Source organism: Heterocephalus glaber, unplaced genomic scaffold (assembly GCF_053883595.1).
Source record: "Heterocephalus glaber isolate CG9 unplaced genomic scaffold, H.glaber_assembly_v1.0 deba00001531, whole genome shotgun sequence".
In the NCBI taxonomy this organism is placed as follows: Eukaryota; Metazoa; Chordata; class Mammalia; order Rodentia; family Bathyergidae; genus Heterocephalus; species Heterocephalus glaber.
In genome coordinates this window covers 6,589,407-6,608,225 of record NW_028258329.1, presented here as the reverse complement: position 1 = coordinate 6,608,225, position 18,819 = coordinate 6,589,407, and the positions used below count along the sequence as shown (strand labels likewise).

At 44.6% G+C, this 18,819-nt stretch overlaps 1 protein-coding gene across 7 annotated transcripts in view; it reads right to left on the bottom strand.

Annotated features, from left to right (window-relative positions):
• The window catches only part of Adamts17 (ADAM metallopeptidase with thrombospondin type 1 motif 17), a 321,741-nt gene that overhangs the window by 149,836 nt on the left and 153,086 nt on the right, over positions 1-18,819 (bottom strand). For all 7 annotated transcript variants that reach the window (XR_015441655.1, XR_015441659.1, XR_015441658.1 and 4 more), the window contains 2 exons: positions 4,748-4,888; positions 2,796-2,946 (listed from right to left, as the gene is read on the bottom strand). Coding sequence is in view for 2 of the 7 variants with exons in the window: in XM_004852682.4 (XP_004852739.1) it covers positions 2,796-2,946; positions 4,748-4,888 (292 nt within the window). In the remaining 5 variants the exon portion in view is untranslated. The remainder of the gene's footprint in view (positions 1-2,795; positions 2,947-4,747; positions 4,889-18,819) is intronic.

The window sequence follows — 18,819 nt, the reverse complement described above, 5'->3', positions numbered from 1 at the left end:
CATACAGATCATCTAGAACACAGGTCTCCCAAGGGATGGGAGGAGCAGAATGACAATGTAATGAGTCCTAGAGTCCTGAACTGCAGCGCTGTCTTGGTCTGGATCTGACTCAAAGGCTATCTCCCAGGTCCTTGGCTGTCAAGGCATCACGGGGAGCAGGTACTCTTCTGTCCCATCTTTGCCAGGAGTACCAGAAACTTAGTGTGACATGTTCTGCAGTATAAACAGTTGCTGCCACCTCACTGTCATAGCCCTAAAGGAAACATCACTAGTCTTGCAAGCAGAACTATGACCAGTGACTGAGGCTGGTGGCCACCAAAGTGACTGCTATTACTCTCCTTCCTCAAGTAATCACTCCTGCAAATAATCAGAGTGGAAAGTGCCAACTTATTTTATTCGATTATTGGTGAAACTCTCCAGAAAAGAGCAAGTAGGAAAATATCAGTTGCCTGGTGAGCTGCAGGAATGAATGTTTGACTTCATTTACAAATGAGAAGAACTCAATGTTTATACATTTGGATTTTGAAAAAGTTATAACAATGAGATAATCATCAATTGCCCACCTTTAATCATCCTCTTTAAACAAAAGGATGGTAATGAAGAAACACAGAATACCATGCAGCCTACTTATTGGGGTCTGTGTTTGAACAAGGGCAGTCTTTCTCCCTCAGTGACAGACACACCTGGGTTTCCCTTTTTACACATCCCTTTCTGGCTGGGTTTTCCTAGCCCATCACCTAATCTCCCTTGTTCCCTGTTTTCTCATCTGTTAAAATTGGGTTTAAAGTCCTTGTCTCAAGGGTTACCCTCAGAGTTTTCATGCAATAGTTCAAAGAAACAGTCTAGCTTGGGAGATTGTGGGCTCCTTATACATGTATTTCCCTCTCTCAGTTCAGCCTCACCCAGTGAGTATGCAATCGCTGAGCTCTCAAAGAGGAAAATGGCTCTATCTGCAAGGAAGGAGTATTATTTGTCCAGCTCCCAACCCATTCAAGCTTACCCCAGCAGGACTGGCTACTCCTGGCCCTGCCCCATCTCATGAGCCTGGGACAGGATTCCCCACTGGGCACAGTGGCCACTCTGTGTCCTCAACTCCACTGAGAGCATCTCCTTATCCCCACTGGGAGCCCAGGCTTTTCTGCTTTTTTCTAAATGCTCAGTGTCCTCCAGAAGGTCCCATCCACATGACCTCGTACTACTTTTGTACTGATTATCACGCCATCCAAAACTACCCTGAAATCTATTCTGTTCTGACATTTCTGCGCCATCAACTCACTTTAGGGTGGAAGCTGGGTGCAAGTAAACAGGATGCTCCTGGTAGGCATATGTGTACAGCAATGAGAGCCATAATAAAGCGCCACGTAGCGCTTTACAGTGAGTGTGAGGTGAGGCAGTATGGCAGGCTGCTGGGGATGACTGTATCCTGGAGTTATTCACACCTTCCCTTGAAGGCGTCCAACCCTACTGCTGGGGGTGGGAGGTATAGGGTATCTAGGGGGTTGGAGGTGGGAGATGGCTTCCCCTGAGACAGGCCTGGAGGGGGAGCCTTGCTGGCACAGAGCCCAGGGGCACAGCAGAGGAGGATTCAGGACAACACCATGGTAAGTTTCCTTGGAGAAAATAGCTGGAGGAGGCACCAGCCTGGTTTTGAAGTGCTGTCATTTTTTCACACCCCAAACAATGGTAGAAAGCACATCACCCCAGCTAAGAGCCTGTTAGGTGGCTTCTGAGCACCATTCCCAGCTACCTACTTCTCTCCTGTCCTTTTGCCCCTCTGTAGTACTGTACAGGCTTTTGCCAGTGCCAAGTGGCAACTGGCCCCCCACCTGCTTTGACCTTCTGAGGCCAGGGCCTGCCCTCTCTGTTACATAGGTGGCCACAACATACAAATGCCCATCCCCAGGTACCAGTACGTCCCTCACGGCACCTTCTGCCTCCAAAACTGGCCAAGCTATGGGCCTTCCTGTTTGCAACACAATGCAAAAGTATATGCTCTAGGAGTGACCAGGTTTGGGTCTGAATTCTCGCTCTACTACTTACCGGCCTAACCATTTTGAATGATTACATAGTCTGACTTGGCATCACTGCTTATAACCAGAGGATATAATCTAGGGAGTCATGAGAGCTAACTGTGATCATGCAGGTTGGAAACTTTAGCACTATATGTGGACATTGTTCAATAAATGCTGTTTAATGGTTTATTACTATTATCATATGATCAATTTATTACTTCTTTTTTTTTTCTGGCTTTTTTTTTTTTGGTACTGGGGATCGAACTCGGGTCCTTGCACTTGCACAGCAGGCGGTGAAACCACTGAGCTAAATCCCCGGCCCCTTCAATTTATTACTTGTTAAATCTCCATTTGATACTCTCCAGTATTTAACAGTTTTAAGTGCTCTCTTCCTCATCGGTGCAGGGTTTGAAGTCGGGTGATATTATATCACTTCTAAGAAGTATGACTTCATTTCCTTGCTCTGGAGTCCTAAAGTTGCCATGCTGAAATATTAGGCTACCAATGTCCACCATAACCCTGACACATCCCCCTGCAAAGCTGCCTCTGTGTGAAGGGGTGGCTGCAAGTGCACGTGTGGGTGGCTATCTGGGGCACAGGTGTGCAAATGTCTGTGTGTGCACATGCACATCGTGCTTGTGAATGTGTGCGTATGCATGTGGTTGTGTGCAGGCACGTGCATGTGTTAAGTGTGAATACCTATGTCTGCTAGCCAAAGCCAGACCTGTTGAGGGAGGGCCAGGCTGGTGTCCCTTGCTGAGCCAGCCCTTCTGGGCTGCTTACCTCCATGTTTTTGCAGAAGGTGGCATTGGTGCCAAACAGGATCTGGCACTGCTCGTCAGCGCTGTAGTGCATGCCAGGAAGCTTGTGAGAGAGGCGTACTGCATGCTGTCTCCCGGGGTCAGTGACCAACAAACAGGTGCTGACTTTGGACCTGAAATAGCCAAGAGGCAAGTTGACTTGCAAATGCACTGCCCAAGTTCACGTTTTGTTTTGTTTTTTTTTTAAATAACTTTATTATCAAACACACACACATACAAAAAATTAAAACCATTCGAAGAAGAAGAATGCAAGGGAGAAAAAAACTATAATAACATACAAATACAGTGGAACTCAATCAAGTTCACATTTTAACTTTTCAGTCCCTGACAAGGATGCACCTTCAAGTATTTATGGGAGAAGGAACCAGGCAGTGGCCATAGTAGATTGTTTTGTTTGCTTTTTACTTTTTTGACTTGGCTGAATGTGGATCTCTGCTCCAAAGGCAATGAGATATTGGCCGCTTAGGAGAGTCCTGGGAATGATACCCACCAGGCAAATGGGCTCTTCTTAGGCGAGTTGATAAAAATGCTTTTGAAACAGATTACAGTATTATCTTAGAGGAGTATGGCTCCAAGCAAAAGTTACTATGAATAAAGAAAAAGCATAAGGGTTGCTTTATTTTAAATGAAATCAGTGTGCCTATTTCCGGATCCCTAGATTCTCTTGGAGGGCTTACTGGGCTGTGGCAGGTGTGCTGGATTCAGTGGGTCACCTGGCCACACCTCCTGTTTCCAGGTAGTTCACTTACAACAAGAGGTACATTTCCCCAAAAGTGGGCTCTATTAGAAGGTTAAATACTTAAGTACCTTTATTTTTCTATTCTTAAAGCAAGGCAGATGGTAGTAAAAAGAAAACCCAGCCATCTGCCAAAACTCTTAAAGGGTTGCATGTGCAGAAGTACACACAGATGTGGCTGGTCCAGGCTCACACTTACATCACCTGTCACCAGTGGGACTTACATGAGCAAATGAAAGCACCCTGTTCCGTTGTCCTGACCCTTCTGGGTAAAGTAACATCAGGTAGCTTACAACATTTTATTATGATTGTGTGACAGCAAAGACTCAAATAAGTAGACTATATTAAAATTAACAGGTTCTTTGCAGTCTATTTACTGCTTGAACAATTTCTCCAGCTACAGGAGAGATGCAGAAAGACCCAGGATGTTCCTTTGTCACTTCCCGCAGTCACACTGGGTATTTCAATGTATTGCTGGACTATAAAGCTTCCTATGCGGGTAGCACTCAGGGACGCACTTCCATTTCAGCAGGGCAAATGGATTAACACAACTAAGTAGGGAAATGATCAAGGTAAATACACTGCATCAAGGCTATAAATCTACTCTTTTGGTTTCGACACTAAGGGATTGGCATGGCCCACGGGTTCACTCGATTTGATAAATTTTGAGACCAGATGGCCAATTCTAATGCAGAAGCCTGGCAACAGAATGATGTGGTTATCTTCTAGGAAGAAAGTGGCAGTGAGAGATATTCACTCCTTCCCCCTCTCAGTGAGCCACCCCCTCTCCCAGCAAATTTACTTCCCTCAGGCAAGCAGCCATAGCAGGCAGGAAGTGCCTGGCTCCATGGCAGAGAAGTGGCATCATTAAAGCAGTGTCCACTCAAGGTCACGGACCGCAGGTAAGTGCAATGGGTTTTAAAGACAGGGTCACTATGCTGATATTTCCATCAAGGGATAAGTATTTAATGGGCAGAGACTGACTACTCAACGTGGTACCCAATGCACGCTTGGGAGGAGGTGTTTTCCTATTACAGGGGACTCTGCACTGACCACTTCTTCAGGCCACCTAAGGATTCAACAAGAGATTCATTCCTCCTCATTCTTGCTGAACTCCATTTTGTCTTCTTGAAGAACTTCCTATTGTTCTGATGCTACAAAATAATCCGATGACTTACTTGAGGAAGTTTTCCAGGTCATCTCGACTGCAAGAGGACCAAGAGAGGTCACTGGGATTCCGGCCTTTCACCCACTCTCCTGACATGATGTGTGACCGGCCAGCGCAGGACGAGTGATCATCATCATGGTTCATCCCCAGGCTGTTAAAAGAGGAGAGAAAAGGACACTATGCTAGGAGCGTCTCATGTACAGGTCCAGGTTCAAGTGTATAAAGTGCACTGAAATTCAGTCTTAAGTGCAGACAGTCCTTGTTTAATGACCTGTTTAACAAATGTTTGGACTTAGTACTGAGGCACACTGTTTGGACTTTCGACTCACCCCTTGGACTTCTGACCCACATTTCAGACTCACAATGCAGGAAGCTGAGCAGCCGTGGGGCCTTATGGTGGCTTCCTCTACAGTACAGTACAGTACTATAGTTTCTGCTGATTGTACTGTACAGTATAACACTGTGACTTTATGTTCTGCTTTACCAGTGGTGGTGAATATATGGCATGCATGCCACAGCTGGCTGTTTGTTACTGAAAGTTCTAAAAGGTTCACCATCACTCTTATCCATTACAGTACTGTAGGAAGAGTTATGCTAATGAAAGCAAAGTCATGGAGTTAGAGTTTCCTTTGACCATTTCTTTGTTCTGAATATTGTAATGTACATATTCAATAATAATAAATGAATGAATTATATTAACTGTGATATTATAGTTCTTAAACTTTTAAGCTTCTGATGACTAAGCTTCCTTTGTCTGTAATCCAAGTGTTTTGTGCTCCTCAGAGATACGTCATAGTGCTAAAGTTCAGTGGGAACCAGCCAAGACTTTGACTTATCAGATGTCATGAGTTCAGGGCCTCAAACTCATAAGTAAGTGTGGGCTTTTATCTTTCACATTTCTGTACCAGGGTCCACCAAGATCATTACTGTCCCCTGCCCCACCCAACTGGATCTGAGAGACACCAGGAGGCTTGGCAGGGCAGACGCAGCTGACCACACACTGTAAGCGGAACAGTGATATTACTTTTGCACACAGCATTATTACAGTGAGCTGAATGGCAGATCACACAAGATCAGGGGGCCTGTAGTTTGCTGACCTGTGATTTCCAGGAGAGGGACATACTGGGCATAAGGGTGCCAGCTCTTTGTCAACAATCCCAATGGTAGAGAAAACAAATGTACTTTCATTCATTCAAAAGCTATTTGTTAGGTATTTCTCAAGTGCCAGGTAATGGAGCACAGGGAAAAGACAGAGAGGAGATACATATTAAAAAGGTCAGAGGTGCTTCTCTGGAGCCCCATTTTCCTCATTCTCCTTCTCTCGCCATCTATCTTCGGTTCCCCTGTCTGCTGCTTACTGCTGAAAGCCCCCCAAGAGAAGCCCTTCCGGTTTTCTCTGTAAAACCTGCAGCCCCGCACATCCCTGGCTCCTTGGCTAGATCGGACGTGGAGCAAGAGCAGCCAAAGCCAAAGCCACCATTTCCTCTGCAAAATACATTGCGTGGGGACAATGCACCCTGGATCTTGGGCCAGCAGAGCCCTCTCTGACTCTGTTCCCATGGGTCGAGGAGGGCGCATTCACCAAGGGTCAACTGTTTTCTCACAACTTCTGGTGCCAGAGATACTCTTCATTGCAAGTCACACATGTGGTTACATGTTAGGTTAATCAATGAAACATGAGTGCAAAAGCAAAGCTGTTTCCATGAAAACTGATTTTGGCTAGTGGCTAAAACACACTGCTGCCAAAATGGGTTCAGGCAAAACAAAGCAAAAGATGAGGACTGAACTGCAAAACTGTGTTTCCAGACTGCTTCCTAAGGGTCTTTTACACTCTTGCCACATCTACAAATATGTGAAATAAGCTGGATTCAAATTCACATTGCAAACATGCTTTGAGTAAAGGTGGTGATATGGAAGTCCAGCTGGCAGATATCCTCAAAGATAAGGCTCTCCCTCTGTATCATAAAAGTAGCGAAAAACTACAATATTTAAATATTAATAATAATATATACTATATAATATTTAAAACCCTACTTTATAGCTTAAGTTAAAATGTTTAAGGCATTTAAGTCTTACTTCTTGATGTTTCTCCACTTGAACCAGTTTTTGGTTAATTGGTCAATTGTTAATGGGTTAACTGGTCAATTGAGCAACTATCATGGTGTGTCTGTGGGTGTTGATGGCCATACTTCTATCAGTGCAGACATCTCTACCTAACTTTAGGCCTTCTTCCTGGATTCCCACACATCTTTTCATTCTCCTGATTCCCACAAGGCAGCTTCTCCATCAGTGACTGGCCCATAGCAGGCACTCAGTAGATATTCAGCAAGGGCATTATATCCTTAATACTGAAAAATGTGCCCTCAAAATGGAGAACCCATCTATGATGCATGTGTTAATTTAGTACCGTGGTGGACTGTTCAGCAGAATAATTGAAAGCATCTCTGGTTAGCTTCCGAAAGAAGTGAAATCGGGATCTAAAAGATATTAGCATTCCCATGTTCCTGGCAGCATCATGCACGACAGCTAAGATGTGAACACAACTGAAATGTACACTGATGTACATACAGGGTGTGAGACCAAAAGTGACTCCATTTTGCTAATGTGAGACCAGAATGACTCCATTTTGTCCAAAATGGAGCAGTCTCCTTTGTTCTTTCAAATTAATGATTAAATGTGCTTAATCTGGGACAAAAGACATGATCTGTAACTCAAGATTCCTAAGCTCATGACTCAGCCATCTGTTTGCCCTAGAAACAAGTGTCCTGGGCCCACTATCTATAGGACAATCTGTTAACATGCTGACTATCCACACAAGGTAGTCATGACCATTAGTCAAGATGTCTGCTGACCATCAGTACGTGACAGTAGACCACTAACCTTTGTCCCCATTTTTCTTGTAAAAACCTATACGTAATCCCCTTCAACCCCCAATGAGCCTAGCCAATCAAAATTCTACACTTCATACTTGCTAAATGTTAACCAATCATATGGCTGCTAATGACCGAAGCTTGCTGTAATTTCAATAAAAACCCTGCTAATTTGGAACTCGGAGCTCTCAATCTTGATCCGCTGTGTCGGTGACAATTGAGAGTCCCTGCTTAAGCTTGAATAAACGACCCTCGTGTGCTTACATCGGAAACGGCCTCCTGGTGGTCTTTGGGACTTCGTAATCTGGGCACAACAAGTGGAATATCATTCACCCATAAAACGGGAATTCTTCAATATGCAACCACATGGATGAATCTTACAGACACTATGTTAAGTGAAATCAACTTTTTCCTCTTTTGCCTGATATCCCTTTACTCCTCTGTTTCATGTTAACTTTTAAAGAAACTGACTGGATTTTCAAGTATATTTATCAAAGGATATCATAAATTGAATACCTTAAATGTGATTGGATACCTAAATACAGTTGGTGGTGCTTTCAAGTGGGTAAAGGTTTGGAAAACTTTGATGGATTCCAAAATACTCTGTGAAACATGCAGAGGTTATAAAAATAAAATGTCACATTAAATTTAAAAAGCAGCACCAGCTTCCATCTTCAGTTTTGATGAGGTTTAACTAATGCTTGTGGATCAGGTCAAACTACTCCATCAGAGTCCTAGTCGTCTGCAGTGAACATTAATGATGCTTTTGGAAGATGTATGGTTCTGGGATTCTGAGCGGGGTCCTTGGGGGAAATCATCTGAGAGCTTGTGCAGGGGCTCTACTTGTCACCTGTTCCCCAAATCCTCCACCACAAAAACCTTCTCTTCTTTCATAGCCCATGTATGGAAGGCATGCTTAGTTGCAGTGGGATGAGCATGTCCATTGCTACCCACTTAACATTCCACAAATCGACACAGCCTTACTGTATTTTCAGAAATGGTTAAATCCCTGTAGAGATTCCAACTCTCCATGGGAATTCTCTGAAACCTCCTTTCATGCTGCCAACAATTTGGCCAGGATCAGAAGGATCACCCACCTCAGGATGTGAAAACTTTTCAAATCTAGATCATAATCCTATGGAGAATGAATACTCCAATTACTTGTCTGTATTTGTGCTGTGATGAGTGCCTCTTGTCCTCTCAGGCTGGGATCTCCTGAGCAAACATCTGATGGGTTTTCCCAACCAACAAGGATGTTTGCAAACCACCCTCTGAGGGGATTCAAGCCACAAGAGGGTGGTCTCACCTCAGACAAAGAGAGGAATGTTGGGCTTGGAACCATTTCCAAGTTTTCTCTGGTGGTCAGACTGGTTATAACACCAGTCTCTTTCCCCATACTATCAGACTCTCCTGGCCAGAGAAGTTGGTCTCTCAGGAGACACACGGGATGATTATAGAAGTGATCAAGAAGTGGAGTATGCTGTTGACCCCTCTCCATTCCTCACAGGATCTAACCCACTAACATGTGGTGCATTTGGTGAGTGTTTACCTCTGGCGGCCCTCAGAGGACTTCCCTGAGGAATGTTCCAGTCAGCAGGATTAGCCATGAGTGGAATTCTTGGCTTTCTGGAACTTGTCTCTAATATAGATCATGCTCGATCTGGTTTAAAATGTTAAATGCTAAGTAAATGCCTCATAAATTTACAGCTTGATGAACTAGCACTGGGCTGAGAGTCTCGCTACTTGAGGTTTATATAAACTACTGTTAAGGTTATTTTTAGTTTAAATAAAGATTACCTGACTAAAATTTCCATGTTATTTTAGGTTTATATCCTAGGGCATCTATTATTTCTGACAACGTTATATTTAACAAAAATGTGTAGTGTTAAGCATGCACAGTGATTTTAACTCTAAATGACTGTGAGGCTGGGGCACAGATGGGCCTCATGTCACATGTATCAGATACGGTAATAACTTAATGGCCTGGAGTCGATTGATTTTTATCTTAAAACAAAATAACGTGCTGCTTCTGTATTTGCTTTGGGAAATCCCAATCATACCATGGAGGGAGCTCTGAAAGAATTTCCCTAATGCTCCACCCTCCTAGTTTCACCCCAGATGTTGGAAGCCACAGGAGATGGTTAAGGATGCTAGACTTGGTGTATTTGCCATTTTAGAAGCTTCAGCTTTACTTGGCTGTGAGCTATACATCTCTCAGAAGCTTTGGGATTCTGATCTCAGCCATAGAAGTCAGCTCTGGCCTCTCCTCAAAGCTGTCTTGGCTGGCTTTGGGAAATGAATACTTGTATTGAGATAAAGAATCCAGGGAATGCTCAAGGAACACAGCCTCTCCACTGGAAGGGGAGGAGCTGGGTCAGTAGTCTTGTGGGTCAGCTACCTGGCACTCACTATTTAGTAGATCTTATTAATTTTATTAAAGTTGCAAATAACAGGAACAGCCCATAGCAGTTTCTAGAAAATAGTGGGCAATTTTATACTGGCTATTATTAATTAACATAATAGCAACACATCAGCTTTACACTAGAAAATTCCCCACTGTCAGTACCTTTTGCCAAGCACCAGACTCCACTCTGAGTATTCTGCTACTAAGAAACTATCTGCAAGAGATCCAAGTCACCAGGAGAGGTAACAGGTACACTCAATTATAACAGGCTGAAGAACAAGGTTAATTGCCATGATCATTAATGATCTCAAAACAAAGATGCAAAAATAATACCAAATTATTACCCCCCCAGAGAACTTTATTGTTTTTGTTTGGAAAAAACAGTCAAACAGCTTTCAGGGGTTAGCAATAATGCTAGTACCAGAGCAGACTGTGGTCATCACAAGCTTAGTTCTATTCCTATGTCTCCCTATCATGTCAGTAAGAACAATCATAAAACACTGTGTAATTCCAAATCCCCAATGAGTAACAACCAACAGAGTGTTGGTGGTAATGCTGTAATGGATAATGTCATAGTAGGTGAAAATGGACAATACATATACAATATATGCTCTCTCAGCTAACCAGAGTACTGAAATGACAAAAAGACAGTCAAGTTCTTGAATTTATATATATATGGGATTTTGACAGAGACTCTTGTGTAAGAGTCAGGTCCAGACTCTTCTCTAAGCAGTCTTGCCTAGATCTGGGTGCATATGTGCATTTACACATACATACATATCATATATGATATACAGTATACAGTGTATGACTCAGATCAAGTGCGATTTTAACTTTCAATTTAACAAAAATTCAATTTATTGTGCCAAGAGAAGTGAGAGAGAAAAAAAGAAAAGGACAAAGCAGGGTGATATTATTCCCTCTTCTGGTCAACAATGTACCTCTGGGCCTCAGTTTCCTCATCTCTGACTAGGCAGGGATGACAATATGTAAAGTTATTCATTCAATAAATATCTGTCAAACACTTCCTAAGTGCTGGGCGTGTGAATCTCACCTCCTGAAGGAATGGAGGTGAGTGGGATGAAGGGAAAGTGCCCGGGGGTAGTGAGCACGGGGAGGCTTCCCCTGGCTTCCCTCGAGCACACGTTGTCCTGAGTGAAGAGGACGGCAGCCCCAGCTACGAATTCAGGTGCCCCCAAGAGCTCCAGACTGATGCAGGAAGTGTGGGGAGCACACAAAAGCAAAGTGGGTTGGGAATGAACTGCACAGTCCCGGTCCCCTTTAGATGCTTTCTCATTCCGTATTTCGGCTGCAATGTGCTCAGGGAATAGAATGTGCCTGTTCTGCTGTTTTGCTAGCTGAGGCCCAGGGACTGCAAGCAAGAGATGCCTGAACAGAGCTTCACGGACATCTTGGAGACCAGCTGCTCTGGGTAGGTGGTCATCCTGTCCAGGACCGCAGATGTCCTCAGGACAAATCCAAGGACAAGCATAGACAACGATATTATGTGGCACACTTTGTATGAAGGGGCAAAGGGAGTGGCCTGAGGCACAGCCTCTCATCTCATTTAATGTCCCAATAGCAGGTCGAGGTGAACTGGCCTCATCTTTCTCTGCTCCACCAGCAGTTAGAGTAGGAAAAAGCACCACATAAACATCTAAAGCCACTAACAACCTGCTACGGCTTAGATCCCAAGAGTCCCCTAAAAGTCTCATGTGCCCAGAGACGGGGCTTTCAGAAGGTACTTGGTCATGGTGGGGGTGCTCTACTCACCCACAGATGAGCTCACAGTTGACTGTGCTATCAGGAGGTGGAGGCTGGTTGATGAAGTGGGTCACTGAGGGTGTGACCTGGAAAGATGTATTCTGGTCTCTGGTCCTGGTTTTTTCTCTGTCTCTCTCTCTCTCTCTGTGTCTCACTCTCCCTCTCTCTCCTCTCTCCCTTCTCTCTCCTCTCTTCTCTCTCCCTCTCCTCTCCTCTCTGTTCTCTCCTCTCTCTTCTCCGCCCCCCTCTCCTGACTTCCATGAGTTGAGCAGCATTCCTTCACCAGGTCCTTCCATCATGCCATCATTTCTGCCTCAAAGCCATTGACCACAGACTCAACCCTCTGAAACCAAGTCAAAATTAACCTGGATTCCTTTAATTTGAGGTGTTGGGTATTTTGCCTCAGGGATGAGAAAGTGAGCGATATAACCCACCAGCACACAGGACACGGGCTCCCCCCGGTGTGTGCATCCTCTCACCATCTCATGGGCATGAGTGGCTTCATGGTAGGATAGTCACAAACACGAGCACATGATGATGCAGGCTCCCAAATGAGGCTCACCTCTGCCCCAATGAGGGAGGCTCATCTCCTCCTTCCCACAATGCCCTCACTGCATAGAGCATAGAGCATCCAACAAGTGCACGCAGAGCTGATGCGTGCACTCATGTCTCCTCACTTCAACAGACTTGGAGTCAGGTAATATCTGCAAAATTTTATACCTGCACAAAAATGTCTATCAAGCCAAGTGTATTTCTACCCTGTGAAAGCATTTTATAGAGTGTTGCAGGTGATTCCAGTGAGACACTCTGAAGATATGTGGAATGATGGCTGTAAGATGAAGAAAGAATTTAGCCTCTCGGGATGACTGTTTTAGAGAGAACAGTGCTGACCTGGTGACAACAGTGTGGAGAGAAGGTTTTGCCCCTGTAAAGATGAGCATAGCAGGGAGAAGTGCTGAGCCAACTCTCTTCCCCTCTTCTCTTTAGTCTTTTTTCCCCCAGGATGATCTCAGGAAGTTTGAGAACTTTCCTCTTCCGTATGATATTGGGTTGTCAACTTCCATAAAAAATGGTTTTAATTGGGATTGTAGTGAATATACTGATTCATTTGAAGATAAATGGCATCCTCAGAATTTTGAGTCTTGCTACCCTTAAACATCAGCATCTCTTCATGTTTTTAGTCTTTCTTGAATAATCTTCGGGAAAGTTTAGCTTGCATCATGACATCCTCCACTTCATATTAGCATCATCCAGGGCATTCCATACCTTCCGCTGATAAAGCCAATGTGCTCTGGTATTTATTTGTTTAGAACTGGTTATTTCTTCTACACAGGAAAACCATGAATGACTGTATGAGCAGAAAACCGCCAAGGCAGAGTCCTCTGCATGCGCCCCCACACTCCCAACCTATACCTTGTTTTATTAGACCCCCATTGCTCTTTCGTCTGTGAAGGGCCTGCTGCAGACACACATGGCACTGCAAGGGTTGAAGGACACAGGGCCAGGGTGGCAGAAGTGGGTCTAAGCTGACGGCTACACTCACTCCTCCCCACTTGGCTCAGGGTGCCCCGAGGATGACGGGGGCCCAACCCTCAATTCTGGTTCTAGCATGGGTCTGGAACGCCTTGTGCACCTCTTGTTAGGCAAGAACACATCTAAGGTGAAGAATACAAAGTGCTTCTCATTAGAGAAACGTGTTCCCAAGGTTCTGCCTGGAAAAGACTGGAGAGCACAGTGCCACTGGGATCATCGGCCTCACTCAGATGAAAGAAACTGGGAGATCCAGTGAAAAGGAGAAGACAATGCCATCTGCTTCTGACCTCACGAGCAATTCCCCTAATGGTGCTGCAGGCACAAGACTGGAATAGGGTAAGAAATAGCAACGTGGTGAAAACCACTCAGAGCTGTAAACCCTGGGCTAATAGTCTAAACTGCAGAAGCCAAGGAGGAACTTGCCACTAACAGTGGATGGCAGAAATTATGTATGTGTAAGTGGAGACTAATTTCTCATTTGTAGGGACTTCTACAGCCACTTTAAGGCTTGCGTATTTGTGTCCAGTGGCGTGCTATGGAGGTGAGCGTGCCCAATTCCCTCCATACGCTTCAGGATAACACGTGGCTGTGAGCTGATAAACCTCAAAGTCAGTCCTCATCTCCAAACACCTTTCTGAAGAACCCCCGTGGGTCCTCTGTCTCTATGGGTTCTGGATCTTTGGAATCAGCAAAATATGGATAAATAATATTTGATGATTAAAAACTCAAACTGTACCTGTGCTGAAAATGTAGACGGTTTTACTCCCTAAACAATACAGTATTAACAGTTATTCACATTAGCATTTACATTGCATGACGTATTATGAGTCACTAGAGCTGACGGAAAGTGAACAGGAGGATTGGGTCGGTTGTATGCACACATGACATCCTTTTATTAAGGGACCGGAGTGTCTGTGGGGTTTGGTAACCAAGTGACATCGTGGGACTAGTCCCTGCTGATGTCAAGGGACAGCTTTATTTACCTAGAAGAAATGCTTTAGGTAACTGCTTTTATACCTGCTTCTTCCCCCTCAAAGAAACTAAAGGATAGTGAGATTTATTTATTTTTTTCTTTTTAACCACTGGCAGCCTTTAAGTAGGCCAGATTATTTTCAATTCCACTAGACTTAGTAACTTGCAGGCCATAGAAGCTTAGATTTAATGTGCTTTCTGCTGACAAACAATAGCAACTGCTCGATTTCTTAAGAAGGGTTTTTCTCAGCCAACAGAAAGGGCCTGGCTTGAGGCAATCATTAATTTATTCAGTAGCTAAAAATAAGTGCATGGTAAAAATTCAAAGGATACCAAGGGCATACAATGAAAACTGAATGCCCTCCACTAGTTTCCAAAAAGGCCCCTGCTGCCCCCCCTCCTAGGCAATCCCTGCCACCAGTTTCCCCAGGGCTGCCTTTTAATGGGCACTGGAAACCAGCCCCCAGCATTTCCTCTCCCCTTCAAAGGCTAATGCAGAAGAGGGGATTAGCTAACCTGCGGGAGGGGATGCAGCTAAGAGAGAACCTGCGGCTTCCCAAAGTTCAAAGACCCCTCATGGACATCAAAAGGCACAGGATGCGCCAGGCAGCAGAAACTCTAAGGACAGGCTGCTTCCTGCTCCTAATGACCATTACCCCTTCCTTTCCCGAAAACCACACATCAGGAGGGGCTTTATGACCTAATTATTTGCACTCTGCCTTTTCCATCCTGCCGTGGGGCTGGAGTGAAGGTGGATGGGGTCAGGAGTATGTATTCCTCCATCCCCTTCCTAGATGGGTTCAGTGCTCATTACAGGTCAGGGAATGGCCTTGGTCCCTGCTGGAATCCCACACCAATCCAGTTACCCCAGTGCCTTTGCCCATGCCCTGCATCTATCTGGAGTTCCTTCCTGCTTTAAAGTCCAGTTTGTAGGTCACTGCCTCCCTGCACTGGCCCTCAACACTTAAGAGAGATCTCTCCAGCTTGAACTTGCAACCACCAAAGTCCTTTCCTCTCTCTCAAGGTCCTGCAGGGTCATTCTGAAGGCAGGGCTTGTCATTCTTTACACCTCAACAGTCTCCCAGTGCTAACCACACAGAAGGGGCTGATAAACATTTGTAAACTGATGCAACTTGTGGATGAACAAAATCAAAACAGCCTGACCATGTTGTAGAAATTCTCATAAAAGTTTTAGCCCTTAGGTGGTGGGGTGTGTCTGACAGTGTCACCTCGGCACAGAATCCAGTTAAGCCCTTTCTCCCAAGTACATAATAAATCAGAAGCAAGCAGCCACATCTTCCACAGAAACAGTTCCAACGGGGACTCTGGCATCCACTTGAGGATCTAAGACAATTTATGTGCTGCTTAATGAACTTAAAGCTGGGAAGAAAGGGCAAAACTTGAAGGTGAATCCCAGAATCTGAGGACCAAGAAGGACCTAGTTCAATTTCTCTAAGGCCCTGGCTTTTAAAGGTGTTTACACAGAATCTTCTAGAAAGTTCTAGAAAACACTGGTGCACAGCTTCCGCTACCAGAGGTTCTCATTTCACTGGTATAAGGTGTGACCTAGGTATCTGGATTTTTAAGGGTTCCCAGGTGAATCTAATGTCCATCAAAGTTTGACAACCATTGCTACAGTGTAGACCAACAGTGCTCAAAGTTCAGGACAGGTTAGAATCCCTGATATGTGTGTAGGGGGAGGGTGGTTGTGTAAACTCAGACTGCTGGGCCTCACTGTGGTTTCTGATTCAGGTAGTACAAGGGGTCTAGTAAGCTGCTGGTGCAGTTGCTACTGTTTGGATCTGGACTGACCCCCAAAGACCTATGTGTTAAGGACTTGGCTCTACTGAGAAGTCACTGGGAGGTGAAGTTACTTGGCGGGGAGTTCTGGGACCCCAGCTCATTCCTTTATTCCTCTCACCTTCCTAGCCACCATGAGGTAAGAAGCTTGTACTACCTCATACTCTTGCCATGATGTGCTAACTCTCCATAGGCCCAAAAGCAAGGGGGCCAATCATGGACTGAAACCATGCACCAAAACAAAGCTTTCCTCTGAGTAAGCTGATCATCCCAGGCATTTGTTACAGTAACCGAAAGATAACGCAGCAGCCAAGCACACTCTGAGAACCACAATTAATGAGCTCTTCTTCGCACTCCAGGTAGGCGATCAGCCAGGGTGATAAGCTGAGCACTTCCCCAGAATCCTAAGGCACAAATACCTAAGGCCAAAGGCAGACCAGGCTCACTGGGGAGGGGTCGGGCATCTGCTTGTTTGTTGTTGTGGTACTGCAGATTGAACGCAGGGACTTCACATTGAGCTACATTTGCAGCCTCATTCTTTTCTTTTTTAGTTTGAGACAAGGTCTTGTTAAGTCTCTCAGGCTGGGCTCAAACTTGCAATCTTCCTGACTCAGCTTCCCAGAGGGCTAATATTACAGGGGTATGACACCACTCCTGGCTTGGGCATCTGCATTTTACAGGGCTTCCCACCTTAGCCTAGCGTACCAACAGGGCTAAGAACGTCTCCTCTAGAAAGAAACTCAGGGCCAGCACCACCGACCTCTACCATCCTGAGCTGAAATCTGCCTTCATGCAGCCTCCAGGCACAGACCCCTGCCTTTCTCGGTGAACCCTGATCAAGCTAATCCTCAAGATGTGAAATAACTCAAGTATCAGAGATCTTTCTCGGGTCCCCATTTAATCTTCTCAACCTTTACCCACAAAGTCCAGGGAGAAGTCTAAACTGACACCCAACAGCAAGAATTACCACTAAGATTTCAATGAGACAACACAAGATTTAGGACAATCACTTTTGGTTAGTCAAAGACAAAACCCTGAATTCATTTCTGCCCAGATTTCCAAATTTTGGGGTGAAACCAGGGAAGGGATTGGTGTAGGGAGATTCTGGACAAACTCAAAATACAAGGTCCAAATATTTTATCTACACGTTCAACCTGCTGCAGAACATTCTAAGAACAAAGTTCAGGAATAGTAAACACATTCTTGCTAAGTTACTAAATATAGCCATGGGTTGCTCAGTGACAGGGACATGTTCTGAGGAATATGTCGTTAAAAGATCTGATAGTTGTGAAAAGATAGTGTGTTTACACAAACTAAGATGGCTACACATCACTAGATGCTGTAATCTTATGGGACCACTGTAACATATATGGTTTGCTATAGACCAGTGATGAAAATGTCATTTTATGGTACATGATTACACTAGTCTGAATACCACTCTTTGAACTATCCTGGATATCGTATGGAGCCAAGGGTTTGCTTTGGAAATTTCCATGAAATTGAATCTCTCTCTGCTATTCTTTTTTTTTTTTCTCTGCTATTCTTAAAGAACAATTTTTATCTTTAAAAAAAATCTTCACTTCCCTTAGCATAAATTATAGCTTCTTGTAATAATCACTACTGCTTAACTGGCATTCAATTTACAGGATAAAAATATATTCTTCTGGCCAACTTAATGATTGTGTATGCAACTTGTCCGCAAACCCTCTCTGAATTTTGGCTCAAAGCAACTCTTGTGTTCCAAGGACGGAATGTGGTCTCAAGTAATGCCAAGTCTTGCATAAGTGATAATTGATATTTTTTCTAGCGGCAACTTTGTAGTTGATAATGCATTATTAAAACAGGAAAAAAGGCCCTATCCACAAAATCTCATCTGAGATACAAAAAGTGTTCCAGACAATAAGCCTCACAGTGTCAAAAAAGGGTGTTTCTAGCACCCATAGTTCCCACAATGCACCACAGCAAAGAAAAAGCTATGGAGAAAGAAGCCCTCGTGCTCCAGCATCTCCCTGCTTGTGGACTCCCCCTCGTTCTCCAGCCACATGCAATGCAGCACCCATAGGACTCAGTTTTACTTTTCCTATTCCTTTTTCAAAAAGATTTTTGATATTAGCCTTCATTTAAATGTCTTCTTCCAATTTGTGTCTACAGAAGAGTCAGTACTAAATACAGTGACCCAACAGAGCCAAAATGACTCAGTTTGCAACAAGAGCTGTCAAAGGCACAGCCTTGCCCGCTGCAGACAGGCAGGTCTGCGGACGCCGTACCAAGGTCGTGAGTCATGCAGAACACGCCGAATCAGCCCGCGCCCCGGCAGTAATCCACTGGACACACAACCCCACCTCCTCTGGCCTCTTCTCTGTACAGCCACCTGGTTCCACACTAGAAAGACGCAGAGGACACCGGACCACCAGACCACTGTACTGGGTAAGTCGGAGTGATCTTCACCTCCCATCAGGACTGGGACTATCTTCAGGGGAAGGGCAGCTGGAACCTGCAATACAACTCTGCAGAGTTCAACCCTACGGGAGGACAGGGAGCTCAACTTGGGACTTGCAGCCAGAAATCTGCCTGAATCTCACGGGTCTGCGACTAGCTTGCTGAGACTCATTGACTTATATCTGCACACTGCTACCCACATTGTCTATTGTGACAGCAGAGACATACCATGAAAGAGGCCCTTCATCTTCATGGTTATTTTTTATTCCCAAAATTAGTATTATTAGTTTGGGAATTTTT